Source organism: Choloepus didactylus, chromosome 7 (assembly GCF_015220235.1).
Source record: "Choloepus didactylus isolate mChoDid1 chromosome 7, mChoDid1.pri, whole genome shotgun sequence".
NCBI classification, from domain to species: Eukaryota; Metazoa; Chordata; class Mammalia; order Pilosa; family Megalonychidae; genus Choloepus; species Choloepus didactylus.
In genome coordinates, this window is record NC_051313.1 from 126231898 (window position 1) to 126251689 (window position 19792).

At 40.3% G+C, this 19792-nt stretch overlaps 1 protein-coding gene, 2 non-coding genes and 1 pseudogene across 3 annotated transcripts; 2 read left to right on the forward strand and 2 right to left on the reverse strand.

Moving 5' to 3' along the window:
* The first annotated feature begins 1842 nt into the window (after window positions 1-1842).
* On the forward strand, window positions 1843-1915 carry TRNAV-UAC. The gene has a single exon. It is a non-coding gene; the product is annotated as a tRNA-Val (tRNA).
* A 5788-nt stretch (window positions 1916-7703) lies between these two features.
* TRNAH-GUG lies at window positions 7704-7775 on the reverse strand. Its single transcript has one exon. It is a non-coding gene; the product is annotated as a tRNA-His (tRNA).
* Window positions 7776-11141: 3366 nt separating this feature from the next.
* Window positions 11142-11477, forward strand: LOC119540412 (annotated as a pseudogene).
* Window positions 11478-18721: 7244 nt separating this feature from the next.
* On the reverse strand, window positions 18722-19587 carry LOC119539627 (histone H2A type 1-H). The gene has a single exon (XM_037843293.1). The coding sequence runs from the start codon at window positions 19585-19587 to the stop codon at window positions 19201-19203; it is 387 nt and encodes a 128-aa protein (XP_037699221.1). The 3' UTR covers window positions 18722-19200.
* Window positions 19588-19792: the final 205 nt, after the last annotated feature.

Consider the following 19792-nt stretch of genomic DNA (forward strand, 5'->3'; position numbering starts at 1 on the left):
GAATCAAAGCTTTTATTTACACAGAAATTCATATTTCCAGGATTGTGGGGTTAGGATTTGAAACTTTTTTTGGGGGGGACACAATTCAGTCCACAACAATAAGTGTATTGGAAAAATATCCCCAGGGGATGCTGAGAACCACTGAATACTCTGAGAATGCCTGGCTCCAGAAACTTGGCAGATGGCCCTTTTTCCTTCTTGCTGATCACCACCCACTCCCTCTCTAAGCAAGGCGGCCATCACAATTACCTGGGTGCCCTCGAGAAAAATGCATTCCTGGGCCCTGCTCCAGGCCTACTGAGTCAGACTCATTGCCAGAATCTGTGTTAGTAACAAACTCTTCCATGTGAGTTTTGGGAGGAGAGGAGCGGTTTAAGAAATGCAGAGTTTCAATCTTTACATTCATTTTTTTTTTTTTTTTTTTTAATTCACTGAGGTCTTGTGTGTTGGGGGGGAGGTAATATCGCACTTCTATTGCAATTTTATCAGATAAAATTTTATCCCCAGAGATTTAGCCCAGGTGTGCTTCCTTTAGCTTAACTCCTCACATTTTTATGTAATTACGAATTTAATAAAATTATGTTTCATCTGTTAGAATATGTCAGCATGGTCAGGGAGAGTTCAGTCATTCCCTAACACTCAGCACAAGTCATAGTGCATAAATAACATGTTCATAATTGTTTAAGTTAACCAACCTTTTCAAAATTTGTCTATGCACTTTTAAATCTGGGCAGATGACCAAGAAAATATTTCACATAGATATAGTCATGTGTGCTTGGCTACCTGAGAGGCTAGAGCCTTATATTTAGCAGCTAACTGATAGAGGTCTTTTCGGGTTAGAACCTGGCTTTGTGATAAGCAGTCCTGCACGTTGCCCTGTTGAACAGGAAAGTTCTAGTCTTGGTTTCAGAAATTTTTCTAATCTCTGCTTTGTTCCTGGGCTATACGATTATTTTTCTTTTCTCTATATCCTGGATCTTTTCTCCAGAGCCTGAAAAAGATGTCCTAGTAGTCGGTTTAATAGACGTGTAGTTGAATTTTTCTGCCACCGATTAGAGGTAAAAACCAACCCAAGTCCATCCGTTTCTAAGTCTACTGTACTTTGGTTCTATGGAAAAATCTGAGAAGCCATTTGCCTATGGACGACACAAAGGAACAACTAGAATCATGCAGCCCTCAAGCAACCTCCGCATGCTGGTGATTCTCACCAGTGCTTTGACTTGCCTAACACTTCACTAAGGCTCTGGAAAGGATGGCTAACTAACTTGATTTATACCAAAGTTTGACGACTTCTCAGATCAGTACTGAGTCACAGAAAAGGAGAGCGCTCAGGAAAGAGAGTTTAGGACAAATCTCCAATTAAACAGAAAAAGAGGGAGGGAGAGGGAGAGGGAGAGGGGGAGGGGAAGGAGGAGAGGGAAAGAGAAGCAGTATTTATTAGTGCATGTTATTTGGTAGGAACTAGAATCCACACATGCAAGTTTTTTTAACTGCTGCACTGCTTTATCCGCAGCATCTTGGCAAGTGCTTTGCACGTGGTAGGCGCGAAAAAAAATCTTTTTTGTATGACTGAATGAATATAGACTGGTTTAGAAATGTTAGAAAGTGCACATATCAAGGGTGCTGTTTTAAACATTTTAGTATTTTTTCTAGTGCGTTCACAGATGACTCTGTATGAGGATATTTAAAACTTGTTTGAGAGTGAGTTGTACTGGAAAGGTAATTTAGCACCAAAGCTGCATATCCTCAAAATTATCTTTTTGAATCTACAACCACATGTCCTTCCCGATGTATTGAAATGAGACTTTTCTATAAGAAAACATGGGACTGCCAAAATCGATTGGTTCCATAGTGTAGTGGTTATCACGTCTGCTTTACACGCAGAAGGTCCTGGGTTCGATCCCCAGTGGAACCAGCTCCTGATCCCACCTCTTTTGCACAGTGAGTGTTTTCAACTCGTGCAGAGTCAGTGGCTTATGTTTTGGGTGAAAAGGAAGCACTGTTAATTGTCCGTAAACTTTTCTTTGGAAGATTGACTTACGGAAGACTGCTTAGCTTTGGGGCGTCGCGGAGTGAAACGTTGTCACAGAAAGTTTCTGTGAGTTACTCCAGACCTGAAATATTTTCTTGGAACTCAGAGTGAGGGCCTAATCCGCAGGGATTCCCGAAACTGTAAAACTGAAACGTAGGGTGGCGGTGACGATAAGACTTTAGGTCAAAAGGGAGAAGCTCTGGGTCTGTAGTTAGCAGCAACACCAAGAAAAGTCGTGGGTAGCCAGGGAGAGAGGCTGACCCCTCCAGCAATCCTCAAATCTTTCACCGGGAAGGGAGCAAAGAGGGGCGGGGACGGACTTTCCCCAGAAATTCAAGCTCTCCCAGCTCCTGACTGGGAGTTCTCTTGAAAAAGACTCAAGGTTTATTATTTCAGGAGGATGAAACAGAGGGTCTCTGACCTGCGAGTCACCTTCATTTAACAATTGCGATTTCATGTGAAAAAGAAGAGGTATCTATGAAAACCTTTATCTTACACAGTGAGCTTTCCCAGCCCTCTTCAACTCCATGTCCACTCACAATGGAGAAACTCCATCCACAGTGTCAGAGTTTCCAATCGGCTTTCCAATATGCTATTCTTAATCATGAATAGAAATTGTTATGTAATATAATTGTAGTAAAGAAAGGTATAAAAAAAAAGTAGGGGGAAAAGCAACTAACGGACAAAGGCTACATAGGTAAAACAATTCCAAACGATAAACCAATATTAGTAGTATACTCAGATGGGATACAACATCAGATATTGAAATAAGGATAAGTGTATTTACACGAGGAAAAAGGCTTTCATAAAATAAAAAAAAACATTATAAAAAATGAAAAATTCCATAAGTAGATCACAAAGCATAAAAATGCCCTAGAAAATAGAGCAAAACGATAGTGACAAAAGAGAGAATGAATATAGACTATTAGAGGAAAAGTCCAGGATGTACAATATCTAAATAATATTACTTCCAGAAATAAAGAATAGGGAAAATAGAAGGAAGATAAACCTCAAAAACATTAGGTACCTTTCACTAAAGACGTTTCTATATGGGCAGGGATAACTGAGTATTCAGCAAAAATGATTTTAAAAACATGTACACCCTGCTACTGAGGGAACAGAGAAGAGCATAAAATATTCCAGATGGAGAAAACAATACAGGACAAGGACCAGTAATCAGAATACCTGACTTCTCAAGATCAACCCTGGAAGCTGGAAGACAACAGACCAGTGGCTTCAAATGTGAAGGAAGACAAAATTCATCTTAGAATGCTATACTTAACCAGAATATCCATCAGGTGTGAGGGTAAACCAGGCATTTTCAAATAAACATTGTTTCACACAATTTACCTCCCATACTCCCTTTCTTTGGATCCTATTAGAGGATATGCTCTATCAAAATGAAAAAAAGGAACTTAAGAAATAGGAAGACTGGGTATACAGAAAAAATGAGATGCAAACACGGCACTGGAGAGCAGTGAAGGGATACTCCAGGATGATAGGGATATTGTGTACATATAGTGCAGTGGGAAAGTGGACCAGATTGGAAGAATTCAGAAATATCTGGAGAATTCTTCAAAGAAATTAAGTTGAGAGAACCCTGGAATTGATAAACACTCTGAGAAAAGATTTAAATAAATGGTGGATGATTTGGGGTTGAAAAAATAAGATCTGTAGGAAATTACGCAAATAAAATATAATTCTTTATTCCATGTAGAGGTGTGGGAAGCAATCTTAGTTTGTTCAGATGGTTTAATACTAGAAAATATGTGTAAGGTTTGAAAAAGAAATAAGACTGTTATTTACAGATGATATCTACAGAGAAAACTTTGGAGAATCAACAAATGTTTAAAATCAATAAATGAGTTTAGCCCATTTGCTAGACAAGGATAATTTTAATAATAATTCAGGAACACATAGAAAATAAAGTTTAAAAATTCTTACATAAGACTCTGACAAGTTATATATAATACTTACCCAGGGAAAGTTATACAATAGTATTGAAATATATATATTTTTTAATGTGGAGCTATATCATGTATATGAAAAAAATTCAGTAAAATGAGAATGCAAATTCTCTCTAAAACTATACATATCCATTTAAAAAAAATTGAAAAATAGTGTTTCACAATATCCAACAGATTCCAATACTTGGAGGAACAAATGAAGTTTAGCAACCTAGATTATTTTGAAGAAGAAAAAGAAGATGGTAGAGTTTCTTGTCATTCTAAATATAAGATGTGAAGGATAGTAATTAATATATATGGCATTTTTAAAGAGATAGATAAATAAACCAATGGAACAGAATGGATGGTGCAAATACAGACCAAAGGAAATAATGTAATTTAATCTCTGACATAGGTGGCAGGGCAGATAAGAAGAGAAATATGGACAATTCATTAAGCAGTGCTGACATAATTTTACATATTGGAAAAAATCCATACTTCAAAATACACATAAAAATTAATTTCAATTGGATTACATGCTTAATGCAAAAAGCATTTCAGTTGAAAGCAGCGGAGGAAAATTGCTAAAAACTCTCCTCAGCCAATGGTCTATCCAAGACCCCTGGGGCAGAATCAATGTGAGCTATCATTTCTTTGTCTTCTCACTGAGATTGCCTTTACCAGTTCAGCTCTGATAAGAGTTTCCTATCGCATCTCTCCTTTTCCAACATCTGTCCATAAGAGTCTGTCCTCCCCTGGGCCTCATATTTAGGTAGAGGAAAGACTGAAAATTGGAGGGCATGCAACCATAAGGGTGTCATTGGAGACCTGTTGAGAGAGAGTTTCTACTCCTTATTCAAAGTGATGTGGGCCCTGAGCCTCTCTCACTACCTGACTCATCACAAGGCCAAGATCTGTAATTTTTTTCTGCTGAGGTTCTTTGGGAGGTTCGGTTACTTCCTGACTTCTGATTTTCACTGTCAGGAAAGCACTTCTTGAGTCTCGCTAAGGCCAAAGTCTTGGAAGAAGAGCCCTTTGATTCTCCTTTTGGAAAACCTTTCAAAATAAAAGCAGGCATTTTAACATAAAGTAGGGAGTATGGCCACAGATAGATGCCTGCACACTTGAGAGAAATTAATATTCCCAAACCCCTACCTAGAGTACTCCTGGATTTCTGCTGATATTAGAAGAAAAGTTCTTTGGTGTAAAGTTTTCTAGTCCTGATTCCCTGATTCTTGGGGCCACTTTTCCTAGGATCCAAGCCTCCATGCCTTCCCCAAATTTATGGCCTACTATGGCAAACATTTGAGCCATCATCAGTCATACAAGTCATATATGTCAAGCTGAAATCTTCAAATAAACCTCAGTCCTGAGGACAGAAAAACCCTTTCTGTCTTGACTGGAATTAGCGAATAACTATCAAAAAAGTCAATTTAAATAGATGCTGAGTTGGGCATCAGCACACACAGCATTACTACTGCACAAAGGGCTTCCTCTAAGTAACAATGCCATTAATTTATTTAATAATAACAACACTGGCTAATTTATCATGTTTTTGGTTTGTATCTCATGAGCTAGGCTCATTGTGTATATTACACCCTTAAATCTTTAAAATAATTAACTTCCATTAAGAGATAAGGATGACGATGCACAGAGAAGTTTAAAAACCAGTTCAAGATCATGCGTGTCATAAAGTTAGCCATTTTTCTTTCTGCAAATGTGGTTGACAGGTCTTGTAAGATGCACCCTGACTCCTATTAGTGCATTCATTAAAGGACAACTGCAAAATGAAAACTTTTAATTTCATGGTTCCTCTGCTTAGTTTATACCAATTTGCTAGAGAGGCTCACTCAAAGCTGCAAATAGTACTGTGAACCAGAGACTTGACACATCTAATATCAGTGTATGCTTTATACCAAATACCATAAAGTGAATGGCAAGCAAGCTCTCTGCTTTTAAGCATATCACTGAGCATGCTTCTTCTTTGCTCCTATTACGTACCTGACACTACAAGCTTATTCTGTGCCAGATCTAGGGCCCTAGCCCTCTCAATAAGGGGTAGCATCTGGGCCATGGTCCATGGAGGTTTGGTACTCAGGCCAGGAAGAGATGGAGAAAATGTGTCCTTGAGAGTTGCAAGATTAAGAAATTTGCTTTTGTCCTAAATCCGAGTTTCCTTATTCACTTGTGGCAAAAGAACTGACAAGAGCCGGCCTTTCTGGGTCAATACATATTTGATCCCTGTTCTTGCCCATGGAAAAGTGAGTAGAGAAAACACACATAAAAGAGAAAATTTAGGTGGCGGGTGATACAAGTGAGGATGAGCATTGTGAATGCTATTAGACCACTGGGGAGCAGCATTGAACCTGGGCTTGTGGGAGGGAAGACATTCTAAAGTACAAGACATCTCAGCTGAGTTACAATCCCTCTGAAGCTTTGTTGGTGAGTCTTGGAATCCACGTCAGGTGGACAACTGGGGAAGGGCCGAGGACTATTTTAGCCACAAGCTTTGGGACCACGAAAAGGATAACCTCATACTGAAACTTCAGATAAGCTGCAATATGAGAATGAAGACAGAAAACAGTATTTTTTGGGGGCATTCATAATCCATGAAGACCGGGAGAGATAAAGTGTCACACTGCTGTGTGATGGGAGAACTGGACTCATGCAAAGTCCTCTGGGGATCTGCTGGTCTCCAGTCACCCCACATGGCACCAACTGCTTTTCTTTTCCAGCCACCCCTCTACCTGAGGTCAACACCTAAGCACTCCCCTCACCCAGTCAATTTGTCACCTTCTAACTCAGCCTAGAAACTGAAGGAATTAAAGATGGGAGCTATGCTTCTGGGTCATGATATCTTTTCCCGAAAGGGTCTTCTAATTTTCTCCAGATTATCAAAATCTGAAGTTGCTCAGTGTAAGGTAGTCTGGTTTGAAAGATGAGGAACGAAGCCAAATGGGCAGGTAATGGAGAAGTTTTATTTGAGAGAAGCCTCAGAGCGGTCCCGGCCAGGCAGAAAGTCTGCTTGGAAGGGGAAAGCACGCAATTCGGGTGGTGGGATTTCGTTTTATAGGGCTTTTTGCCAATCAGGAAGTTACACGGTGTAAGGTATGTGAACTCTGGCCAATAGGGGGTTACACATAGTTTATCTTGTAACTTTGGCAGTGCCTGGTTTGTGCATTTGAACTGGAGAGGTGAGGGAGGGAATAAATTTGTGAGGGAAAGGGAGGGGCGGTAGTGATGGGCGAGAACAAAGAAAGTGGCGCGAAAATGGGGAAAGGGAGGGGGCAGCAACTGTGAGGCATGGTCTGATCTGCAGCCTGATTTTACAAAACAGGGAGGGGCTCAGGGCCCAGACAAAACACTCAGCACTGGCCCAACCAGGATACTTAGAAATGTGTGACTTACAATTAGTTCTTTGTGTTCTAGGAAAGAGCACTACAATAAATCTGGATGTGTTTTTCAACACTGTTATAAAAGGAATTTTTTTCCTTTTTACCCGTCTCTTCTGTCGAATGTCCAGCCAATGCCAACAGGACTGTGTAGATAAGCACTTGAGTTGGGCTTGGAAGAGAAAGGTTGGAGAGAGAAAAAGGATAAACACTTCTGGGCACTGTTTGACTGACTGGTTGCGGGGGGCGGGGCGGAGGGATGATCAACAACCGTCTTCTGTGTTTAGACTCTCCACTGCACTAGACTGAAAGGACAAAGTACTCCCACGGTCTTGCCGTGACTCGGATTCGAACCGAGGTTCCTGCGGCCACAACACAGAGTACTAACCACTATACGATCACGGCACGCCACAGGGAACTGCCTGTCACCATGCTCATCCTGTTCTTATTTCTCAGAAACGACTATGTTGTTTTCTTACGAACCGCCCTTATTTAGGGTTGCCTACGCAGTTTATTCCCTTATCCTATTATTATTTTTAAAATATTTTATTTCTGGCAAACAAACCAAAGGGAGTAAAAATTAAATTTCACCCGTATGGAATTTTCCGAACACTCTCTGGGATTCTTAGATCATCATAACTTTCACTTTCACCCCTAAAGCGTGCACTTCTCCTACCCAGTTAAAAAAAAAAGCGTGGTCCTCTGACTTCTGGTAACAGAATGGCGAAGGCGCTGCTTCGAAGTGGACTTTTCTGGGTCCTCTTTTAAGCCAAACTTACCAGAATCTTCAGGTGTCAGGCTGGAATCTGGCATTTTCACAAGCGTCAGAAAGCACATCAGTGGTCCCCTTCAAGTATGCGGCTCCTTCCTGACCCACATATCTGTGAGACTCCTGTGAGGCAAGTTGGTGTCTCGGCCCACGCACTCTAAACCCTGAAAAAAACGCTCGGTTTCTTGGGGCGTCCAGATTTCACTGGAACTTCTTTCTCCCTTCCTCCCTGGGTTGCCAGAAGTGGGTTACGAGAACCTGCTTCACGTGTGGCTCAGGGCTCCGGGGGACCTCTCTCCTCACCTTTCCCCCCCCACCCCTTCTTCCCCCAGTTTCCCCCGCCCCCACTCTCCGATTGCTCTTCTGAGAACGTGCCTTCTAGAGGAAGGGTCTTGGACTTGCTCTTCACTCTGGAGTGGATTTCCTTTCCTCTTTTGACCTGGTTAATTTTGATTCCTGCCTTCACTCTCCGCTTCAGCTTGGCTTCAACAGGGAAGCAATTCCTGACCTCCCCTCTCTACACACTACCTTCCCCAATCCAGGTCAAATTTCTTTTCTTCTGTGTTTCTCGATCCTTTTGATCTTTCCTTCAGTACACCTATATGGGTTTGTTAGGATGTATTAATTAATTAGATTAATGTCAGTTTCCCCCACCCCCATGCTCCTCTGGGGCATTGTCTGTTTTGTTCTATAATGTATCACCAGAGCAGGCTTATGATAATGAGTGTAAAGCTGGAGATGAGGAGTTAGAGATGATCTAATTATTTGAGCATGTGCAGATTCTGTGGCATGCCTAGCTACAGAATGCATGTAAGAAAATGGCGGCCTTAATGTGAAGATGGGCCTGATTTTTAGTATTGTAATGAGATATAGGTCATTTATAGGTTAAAGTTTAAGCTACTGGGCATGACAGGCAGGCCAATTTTGGTTAGATATAGCTTCATACAGTAAGATAGTTTAGGAATTGGGGTGCGTTAGTTCTGGGGTGACCTCAGTTTCTTCATTAATAAACATTAGGGGCTATCTTTGTGGTCATGACCCCGAAGTTGTACAACAGGATAAGGGGATACAAGTGGTGCCGGTCACAATGTTTTTACAGTCACAAGATACAGGTTATGTAGTTATACAATCATTATCAAAAATCAAGGCAGCTGGGGTGTAAATCTCCCTGGTAATGCAGGATATGTTTCCTGGGGATGAATCCGGACCTGGCATCGTGGGATTGAGAACATCTTCTTGACCAAAAGGGGGATGTGAAATGAAATGAAATAAAGCTTCACTGGCTGAGAGATTTCAAATGGAGTTGAGAGGTCACTCTGGTGGACACTCTTATGTACTATATAGGTAACCTTTTTAGGATTTAATGTATTGAAATAGCTGGAAGTAAATACCTGAAACTATCAAACTGCAATCCAGTAGCCTTGACTCTTGAAGTCGATTGTATAACAATGCAGCTTACAATGGGTGACAGTGTGATTGTGAAAACCCTGTGGCTTGTACTCCCTTTATCCAGTATATGGATGGATGAGTAGAAAAATAGGGACAAAAACTAAATGAAAAATAGGGTGGGATGGGGAGGATGATTTTGGTGTTCTTTTTTATTTGTATTTTTTATTCTTATTCTTTCTGGTGTAAGGAAAATGTTCAAAAATAGATTGGGGTGATGAATGCATAACTATATGCTGGTACTAACAGTTGATTGTACACCATGGATGATTGTATAGTATGTGAATATATCTCAATAAAACTGAATTTAATTTTAAAAAAAGAGGGAGGGAGGGAGTATGGGATGTTTGGGGTCTTCTTTTTTTCTTTTTATTTCTTCTTCTGGAGTAATGCAAATGTTCTAAAAATGATCATGGTGATGAATACACAAATATGTAATGATACTGTAAACCATTGATTGTATGCTTTGGAAGGATTGTATGGTGTGTGATTATATCTAAATGAAATTACATTAAGAAACAAACAAACAAAAAATCAAGGCAGCTGGGTTACAATTCAGTGAATTTCAGTAACCAAAGTGATCCTGCTAAAATGAAGGCCAGATCACTCCATCCTTCAGCTCAAAGTCCTCCAGCACCATCTCATCTCACTCAGAGGAAAAGTCAAAAACCCTTGAAATGGCCAATTTCTGAATATTCTGGCTACTTGAAAATCATTTAACACATTTCCTATTTTCCTTCTCTTTTCTCAGTCCATTAAAGCCACAAACAAAGTGGCCTCATTACTGGAGTCCTTTATAATCAGATTGAAATTCAGACAGATAGAGAAAAAGACAGAGGGAGTAGCCAGAAGTTGAACACCAGTGGAATCCAGAAGAGAAGGGAGAGATCAGGAGATGCTGCCATGTGCCTTGCCATGTGACAAGCTAAGGACCAAGGATTGTGGGCAGCCAGCCTCAGAACATCAGTACTGGGAAGAAAGCATCATCTGGATGATGCTTTGAATTTTATCTTAGCCTCAAAATTGTGAGCTAATAAATTCACATTGTTTAAGCTGACCCATTGCATGGTATTTGCTTGAGCAGTCAAAGAAATGACAATACCTGGTATGCACCGAGGGAATATTTAAAACAAAAACAAAAACAAACAACAATTTAGTTAGTAAATAAAACCAGAAACTACCTTCAGATGGAAAAAAATTATGCTTTTACTGTTTGCCAAATGTCTCTGAAAATTGTTTTATCATAATGCATTCCAGAGGAACGTTGATCATTTTTAATACCCTGAAGAATATCTTGATGGACCAGTTACAGTGACAACAATATGCCAGTTGGTCCTGGTGGGCAGAAAGTAACAAATATACTAGATGCCTTGGTAATAGATGTGAACACTGGAGTTTGGAGTTAAAAAAAATGAAAGTTCAAGAGCCTGCTTCAGATAAGTTCACAAGGATCTGGTGATCTGAAATATTTTAGGATATTCTCTCAACAGTGAGAGACAGATTGTTCTACTTCACAACTTCCACATTAAGAAGGAAGCCCATGCTCTGGGGTCAAAATGGCAAGCTGGGCTGCTGTGACAGCATCAGGGCAGTGGCTGGATGGTATTCAAAAATGGTATTACAATGCTGCAGGGTTTGAAAAACTGGGGTTATTGTGAGATGAATCAATAGCTGAGAATGAAGATATAAAGGAAGCCATAAGAAGGCGTCCTGAGAACCTTTATAATGACAGGGTATTTCATATTAAGAGAGCACTGGACCTGACCATGAAGCAGCAAATCTTGCCTAAAGAGCAGTGGACAAAATATAAGGAGGATAAATTGTATCTTGAACCATAGGTGAAAGAAGTTATTAGGGAAAGAAAGGAGAGAAAAGAATGGGCAAAGAAATAATCATGTAATTGCCACTGTGGATGCAGCTGTCCCCAAAGTATTTTTATGAAGTTGGTAAAACCTAAAATGTACAATTCAAGAACTATTTGGGCTAGAAATTATTACTTTAAACAAATATCCATTGTAATCATTGTTGGAGTTTTTGAATTCTAAACCTTATAAAAAACTTAACTACAGATTTTGCTGATCTGCTACAATTCTTTCCAAACTTCTAAGCTATGTTTAGTTAGTGTTTAATTGCTTCCTGGGGCTAAGAGAGAACACTTTAATTGGTTCTCAGGGGTTGGATAACCTCAGTTTACTAAAGGATATAATGTTATACCAAATAGAATAGTTACCTTTATATTGCCTTTGTAGGTTAGCAAGATGCTTGGAAGCCAGCCCCATAAGGGCCTAATTTGCAGGTATGAAATGGAGCAAGAAGCAAGTGCCTATACTTGATTTCACCTGAAATAAATAGAGCAGTCCAGCAGACTGGCTTTCATACTTCATGTGTCTTCGCTAGAATGAAAAGAAAGATAAAGGATTCACTCCCCAGTTTGCCAAGATTGGGAACCAGCCCCAGTTCAGCCCTCTTCAACCACTAGCCTTCAAATTCTTTGATTTTGCATCCTACTGATTAAAAAAAAAATCATGTACTCATCCCCAATAAGGAGATGTAGAAATCATGTATACATACTTCTGTGCTAACACATATACTAGAAAACAAAAAGTAGACATTAGAAAAATAGATAAAAATATAAAGACAAATTTTACTTTCTCCCCATATCCCAGTGACTTGTCCACTCTCAAAACTATTTTTATTTTATTTTTTTAAATTGGATGTGCTACCCACACTGTAATCTGTAAAACTGCTAGCTTTCAAGGGGGCCCGGACTAATAAAGGGCTCTGTAGTAGGTCCAGTTTGAAGGTTCACTTGAGCCTCATGACATAGCAGAGACATAGGTCTGAATTTATCCATGGCAGACAGAAATACTCTAAGATCCTTAAAAAGCTCATGAAGAGTATCACAACTGGGGATTTAGCCTAAGGTCAGGCTTTACTCTGACAAGTATTCTTAATTTGAAAAGCAGTCTGGCATCTACTGAGCCATTTTTTTAAAAATTCAATTTTATTGAGATATATTCACATACCATACAATCATCCAAAGTGTACAATCAATTGTTCACAGTACCATCATATAGTTGTGCATTCATCACCCCAATCTATTTTTTGAACATTTTCCTTATACCAGAAAAAGTGAAAATAAGAATAAAAAATTAAAGAAGAACACTCAAAACACTCCCCCCCCCACCCTATTTTTCATTTAGTTTTTTGTCCCCGTATTTCTACTCATCCATCCATACACTGGATAAAGGGAGTGTGATCCACAAGGCTTTCACAATCATGATGTCACCCTTTGTAAGCTACATTGCTGTACAATCATCTTTAAGAATCAAGGCTACTGGGTTGCAATTTGATAGTTTCAGGTATTTACTTCTAGCTATTTCAATGCATTAAAACCTAAAAAGGGTTATCTATATAGTGCATACGAATGCCCACCAGAGTGACCTCTCAGCTCCATTTGGAATCTCTCAGCCACTGAAACTTGATTTCGTTTCATTTTGCATCCCCCTTTTGGTCAAGAAGATGTTCTCAATCCCACAATGCTGGGTCCAGATTCATCCCAGGGAGTCATATCCTGCGTTGCCAGGGAGATTTACACCCCTGGGAGTCAGATCCCACATAGGGGGGAGGGCAGTGAATTCACCCACTGAGTTGGCTTAGCTAGAGAGAGAGAGGGCCACATCTGAGCAACAAAGAGGTACTCGGGGGAGACTCTTAGGCACAATTATAAGTGGGTTTATCGTCTCCTTTTGCAGTTTTTCACAAGCTTCATAGTGGCAATCCTGTGGTAGAGGGCTCAGCACATCAAACCACCAGTCCTCAATGTTTGTGAGAACATGAGCAGCAATCCAGGTGAGGAAGCCCAACACCTCTGCATTTCCCCCCAGATCCTCAGGGAGGCCCTGCACATATATTTTTATTCTCTGTCCAAATTACTTTGGGTACTGAGCCATTTTAATGTTACTGAATGCCTGACCATGGGCCACAAAGTGAATATGTGTCCCAAAATATTCACTAGCAACTGGGTGTTACATGACCTACTGAATTATAAAAGTGGGCATGCATAACAGCATTTCATTTCAAAATGAAGTTCTATAAACAAGACCAGACCAGAAGTGGTCTGGAAAGCTTGTGTAATGCTCAGATTCCTGTGGTACCTGTTCCTACTTTTTGCCAACTCTTCTTTAACCCCTTTTCATAACCTCACAGGAAACTTGTCATACCAGTTAAAAGAGGATTAACAACCATAAGTCTGTTTTTTGAGTAACTTTGCAGAGCATTTTTGAGCCAGGTAGGATTGGATGGTGGTGCACTTCATGTAACAACTCTTCTTAGAGATGGAATCCTGACAGAAATAGTAGTGAAGAGAAATTCCCTCTGAGAGTGGAATATTGAGTGGTACATTTTAAGGGAAGGAGGCAAGAAAAGCAAATCCATATGTATTTTTACTAATTGCTGGATGGTGACTAATGGGTTTGTGCTGGTTTGAATGTATTATGTCCCCCAGAAAAAGCCATATTCTTTGATGCAGTCTCGTGGGGCAGACGTTTTGGTGCTGATTAGATTTGCATGGAAATGCACCCCACCCAAGTGTAGGTGATAACTCTGAGATATTTCGGTGGAGGCATGGCCCCACCCATTGAGGGTGGGCCTTGATCAGTGGAGACATATAAATGAGCTGATGGGAAGAGGGAACTCAGTGCAGCTGTGAGTGACATTTTGAAGAGGAGCTACAGCCAAGAGGGACACTTTGAAGAATGCACAGGAACTGGGATAGGAGCTGCAGATAATGGGACAGTTTGAAGACAGCCATTGAAAGCAGACTTTTGCTCCGGAGAAGCTGAGAGAGGAAAAACGTCATAAGAGCAACTAAGAGTGACATTTTCGAGGAACTGTGGCCTAGAGAGGAATGTCCTGGGAGAAAGCCATTTTGAAACCAGAACTTTGGAGCAGATGCCAGCCATGTGCCTTCCCAGCTAACCGAGATTTTCTGGACGCCATCGGCCATCCTCCAGTGAAGGTACCCGATTGTTGATGCATTACCTTGGACATTTTATGGCCTTAAGACTGTAACTGTGTAACCAAATAAACCCCCTTTATAAAAGCCAGTCCATTTCTGGTGTTTTGCATTCCAGCAGCATTAGCAAACTAGAACAGGTTTAGCCAGCTGCTCAAAAACAAGATTAGAATATTGATATTATGAATGTTTCGTGGTGTATTATGAGAGTGGACCCAGATAGTAAATATATTTGCATACCCCAAAAATACTCACTAGAGGGCTTCCACTGTGAAGGACACTGATAATAATCAGAAGGAAATGATGACCTAAGCTGTGGATGTCATTCAGTCTCTTTCCCTGGCTAACCCAGTGATTGCAAAATTGTCCATGTACAAAGTAGGTGTTCTGGTTTGCTAGTGCTGCTTTATGGAAAATACCAGGAATGGATTGGCTTTTATAAAGGGAGATAGTTCTATGGCCATAAAAGTGTCCAAACTAAGGCATCAACAAGAAGATACCTTCACTGAAGAAAGACTGATGGCATTAGGAACACCTCTGTCAGCTGGGAAGGCATGTGGCTACTGTCCCTTGGTCCCAGGTTGTGTTTCAGCTTCTTTCTCAGCTCCTGTGCATCTTTAGCTTATTCTCCCAGGACGTTTCTCTCTAACCATCTGTGGGTCCTTCTGTCTGCATCTCCAAACATCTCCAAGTGTCAGCCAGCATCAGCTTTCAACAGCTGTCTCCAAGTCTCAGCTGCTCTCTGATCTTTCTGTCTGTGAACTCTCTTATAGGACTCCAGTGATATAATTAAGGCCCACCCTGAATGGACGGGGTTAAATCTCCATGTAAACATTCAATCAAGAGGTATCACCCGCAGTTGGGCAAGTCACATCTCTATGGAAACAACCTAATCCAAATATCCCACAAGATTGGACTAAAACATGGCTTTTGGGGGGACATAATATATCCAAACCGGCACAGTAGGTCATGGTGGTAGGGATGGAGCCTATGAAAGGATTCAAATCACTGACTCGTTAACACCAAGCTGATTGGGTGACTGCTATTCCTGTGTGTCCTACCTGACAACAAGAGGTCATTCCCGAGCCCCTTTATTTCCCAGGGGAGTATCAGCTGGCCACTTGTCAATGAGTTGATTATACTGGACCCTTCTTTCATGGAGAGAGTGTTTAGTTTTCTTTTTAAGGACAGACAAATATTTGGAGGTAAGGATATATTTTCTTGCTGGCATGTTTCAACTCTCACCATCATGTGTGGACTTACAGAATATTTTTTCTATCATCATTGTATCTCAAACATTGCCTCTGAGCAAGGCACACAATTACAATAGTAGAAGAGCAGCAACAGTCTGACACCCATGGGATTCACTGGTCTTACCACATGCCTAATCTCCCAGAAACTGCTGGCTTGATAGAATTGTGAAATGTTTTCAGAAGCTCAGTTATGGCACCAACTAGAAGACAAGCATCTTCATGTTTTTGTCCTACAAGATGTGGCATATGCCTTAGAGCAGTGGCCTATACATACATACATAGCCATCTGTCCCTAATCCAGGATGCACATATCTGGGAATCAAGGGGTAGAATTAGAAGTGGTTCTTATTATTATGCCCAGTGATCTAGTTGAAGAATTTTGTATCCTGTCCTGTGACCTCGAGCTCTGAAGGATTAGTAGTCTTGGTGCCCAATAGAGAACTATTTCCTCCAGGGAACACTGTCACCTTACAAATTAATTGGAAGCTGAGAACAGCATCTAATCAATTTAGTCTTTTCATGCCACTGAAGCTATAGGCAGAGAAGAGGGTCCCTCTTCTTGCTGGGATGATTGATCCCAATTTTCAGGGGCACTTGGGTTTCTCATGTTCAAAGGAAGCGTCTCTATTAAACAATCCGCAATATTGCCAATTTGAGTCTCTCATTCTTTTTAAGGTGGGGGTCTGGGTGACATACAGAACTAGCTTATGTGCTAGTGGAGTTTACAGACATTAAATGTACATACAAATAAAATATTTATTTTCAAAATGTCATAATTGACATGTAGTCAATTAAACTATGGCCTGGTCTAATGCAAGAGACCAGAAGGCATAATGTGTCAGAAGGCATAATGTAGTTTAGGAAGCAGAATATTTTACTATTGGAACCCATGGAAGCCTCTAAGTGTTTCTGTTCAAAAAAAAATTGTGGCAAAGTTATAAAGTAAAGGCCATTAAAGACACAGATCCCACAGGAATTAAGGTGTAAATTGTACCACTAGGTAAAGAATCCAGCCAAGGTGCTGACAGAGGTCAGGTAACAGGAAGTTTTAGAAGAAGGGAGCAATGATTATCAACTGAAGCCTCATGATCAACTACAGAAGCAGAGTCCATAGCAGATTTGTAGTATGTTAACTAATTTTTTCCCAATTTTTACCCTAGTACCTTCTAACATTTTAAGTTTCATGTGGGATTGTGAACAAACTAGTATCACCCCACAATTTGGTATGATTTCAAGTATCCTATGTTGGAGATGCAAACTTTTCGTCTGGGAAAATGATGAGTAAATTTCAAAGGACAAAAGGAATGGAATGTGCCAGATATTTACTTATTTTTATTTTTAATTTTTTCACAATTACTTTTATTCAAGGAAGGTAATATGTCAGATTTAGTGCTGAGCAACTGAAATATAATTCATGTAATGTCTTTGAAGGAAAAGGAGTTTAGTTCTCTTTTAGGGGTCATATTGAGGGTTTTATCTGTTTCAGGATACAAATTACTTGCATTAAAAAGTCATCATATGCTCCCCACATTATCTTTCTAGAAGTAGAAAAAAATTCGGTCCACAGAGCATAGTAATATCAATACAAACATTTTATTACATTCTATATTCCAGTAAGGGCAGTAACTATTAAGATGTAGTTCAAAGGACTAAATTGTTCAAAAGAAACACATAAACTCCCTGAATAATTCTACAAAGCACATTATGACCTATGGATATATATTTACGTAAATGTACATGATTGGGGGAGGGAGGCAGTATCATAGAAGCAAATGTGCTTGGTAAAAGGAAAAATACAACAATGTATATTTTCTTAGTCCAGATTCACTTTCCCCTGCTTCCATCTTCTCTCCCCAGGAGACTGACCTATATATGAATGCACTCCCTCGCCCTGGGGCTTCTGGTAGGATTTGGCCAATGGGGAGTAACAGCAGACAAGAGAGAGGAAGGCACTCTTCTTTCCATTGCTCTTTTTTGGCCTAGCTATGATAACTGCCTAAATTTGATAGGTTACTCCAGGGTACTGCATTATTCCTTGTGGTTTCCTAACACCTTATTCACTCCTTTGCAAATAGCCTCTCTATTAAACAATCCACAATGTTGCCAATTTGAGTCTCTCATTCCTTTTAAGGTGGGGGGTCTGGCTGACATACAGAACTAGCTTATGTGCTAGTGGAGTTTACAGACATTAAATGTACATACAAATAAAATATTTTCAAAATGTCGTAATTGACATGTAGTCAATTAAACTATGGCCTGGTCTAATACAAGAGACCAGAAGGCATAATGTGTCAGAAGGCATAATGTAGTTTAGGAAGCAGAATATTTTACTCAGGGAAAGATGGGTCAGACAAGCACTCTGGGCCTAGGAATAAGCAAAGGAGAGGTTCTAGTTTATTTAGCATGAGTACTAGATCAAATCAGACAGGCCAATTCCTCAATCTACTTTCTAATTCTAGTCTGACAATCCTATCAATTCAAAGTTTTCATGCAGCCAGAAATCTCTGATTTCTCTTCAAAAATAGCAATTAGTTTAGCAATTCTGCTGTTAACATTTATCAATTTACACAAGCAGTAAAGTATCTGGGATTTCATGATCATTTACTAATAGTCTCATCTGAGTCTAGGTATCAGTCTGCCTTGAAGATAATCATAACTCCTCCCAAGTTCTTAAGCACATGGAACCTAAATTCTCTGATAAGTGAACCCATGACAATTAAGTCTCAGCCTAATATAAAACTGTATTTCTCTGTCTTTAGTGAAATACCCTTGTAATCCACAATAACATGTATCTCCCAGATTTTGTCATTATTAATGATCTATATCATGCAGTTACTTTAGGGTAAAGACCTTCACTTTACAATCGTTTCCTACAAACAATGCATGACGACTCCATCTGGAAAACAAGTGTGAAGATGAGATGAAGGGTGAAACACGAGGAAAAGTATCTATTATATTCTAAATGACCCTCATTTCCAGAATCTATTCATTTTAAACTATTATAATGACTACTTGAGCTATGAAGTCGTTTTACTCGTTTGGTTTCACTGCAAATCCAATGACGACATACTGCTAACATCTTTCCACATCTCTTTAACGATTCCAAAGTTTCTACACACCCCTGAGAAGGTTCTTATGGGTGGGTTCTGAATTTAAGTAAATCGTTTCTAGATATACAGATTCTAGCTCCTACAAATGGGGAATGTGACTGGGTGAACTTGGAGACGTTCACTGAGAATCGAACATGTTTACTATTAGAGTAAAAACACAGGTGGTGTGACAGCTTTCTCTAGGAGAATATAGGTGGCTCTGAAAAGAGCCTTTGGTTTTCAGCGTTTCTGACCTTTACTTCGCTTTGTGGTGACTCTCAGTCTTCTTGGGCAGCAGTACAGCCTGGATGTTGGGCAGGACACCGCCCTGTGCGATGGTGACTTTGCCCAGCAGCTTGTTGAGCTCCTCGTCGTTCCGGATAGCCAATTGCAGGTGGCGGGGAATGATGCGGGTCTTCTTATTGTCGCGGGCCGCGTTTCCCGCCAGCTCCAGAATCTCGGCCGTTAGGTACTCCAGCACCGCCGCCAGGTACACCGGGGCGCCGGCCCCAACCCTCTCGGCATAATTGCCTTTACGCAGTAGACGGTGTACACGTCCCACAGGAAACTGTAAGCCGGCCCGAGAAGAGCGGGTCTTGGCTTTGGCACGAGCTTTGCCACCCTGCTTACCACGACCAGACATGATGCAACACTAAACTGTGTAAAAGTTGAGAGAAAGCACTTTTTATAACCATTATCGCGCGCGAAAAAACACATGTGTCATTGGCTGAAATTACAGCTGCATCTTAACCAATGGAAATTCGATGTTGGAATTAGTTCATTCTGATTGGACTAAGCTAACTACTGACGTTACCTGAGTAACCACCAATCCAAGATAGGATTTCAGC

What these genes read in the sequence shown, in the direction of transcription:
- LOC119539627 (XM_037843293.1), bottom strand. Translation starts at nt 19,587, where the DNA reads ATGTCTGGTCGTGGTAAGCAGGGTGGCAAAGCTCGTGCCAAAGCCAAG.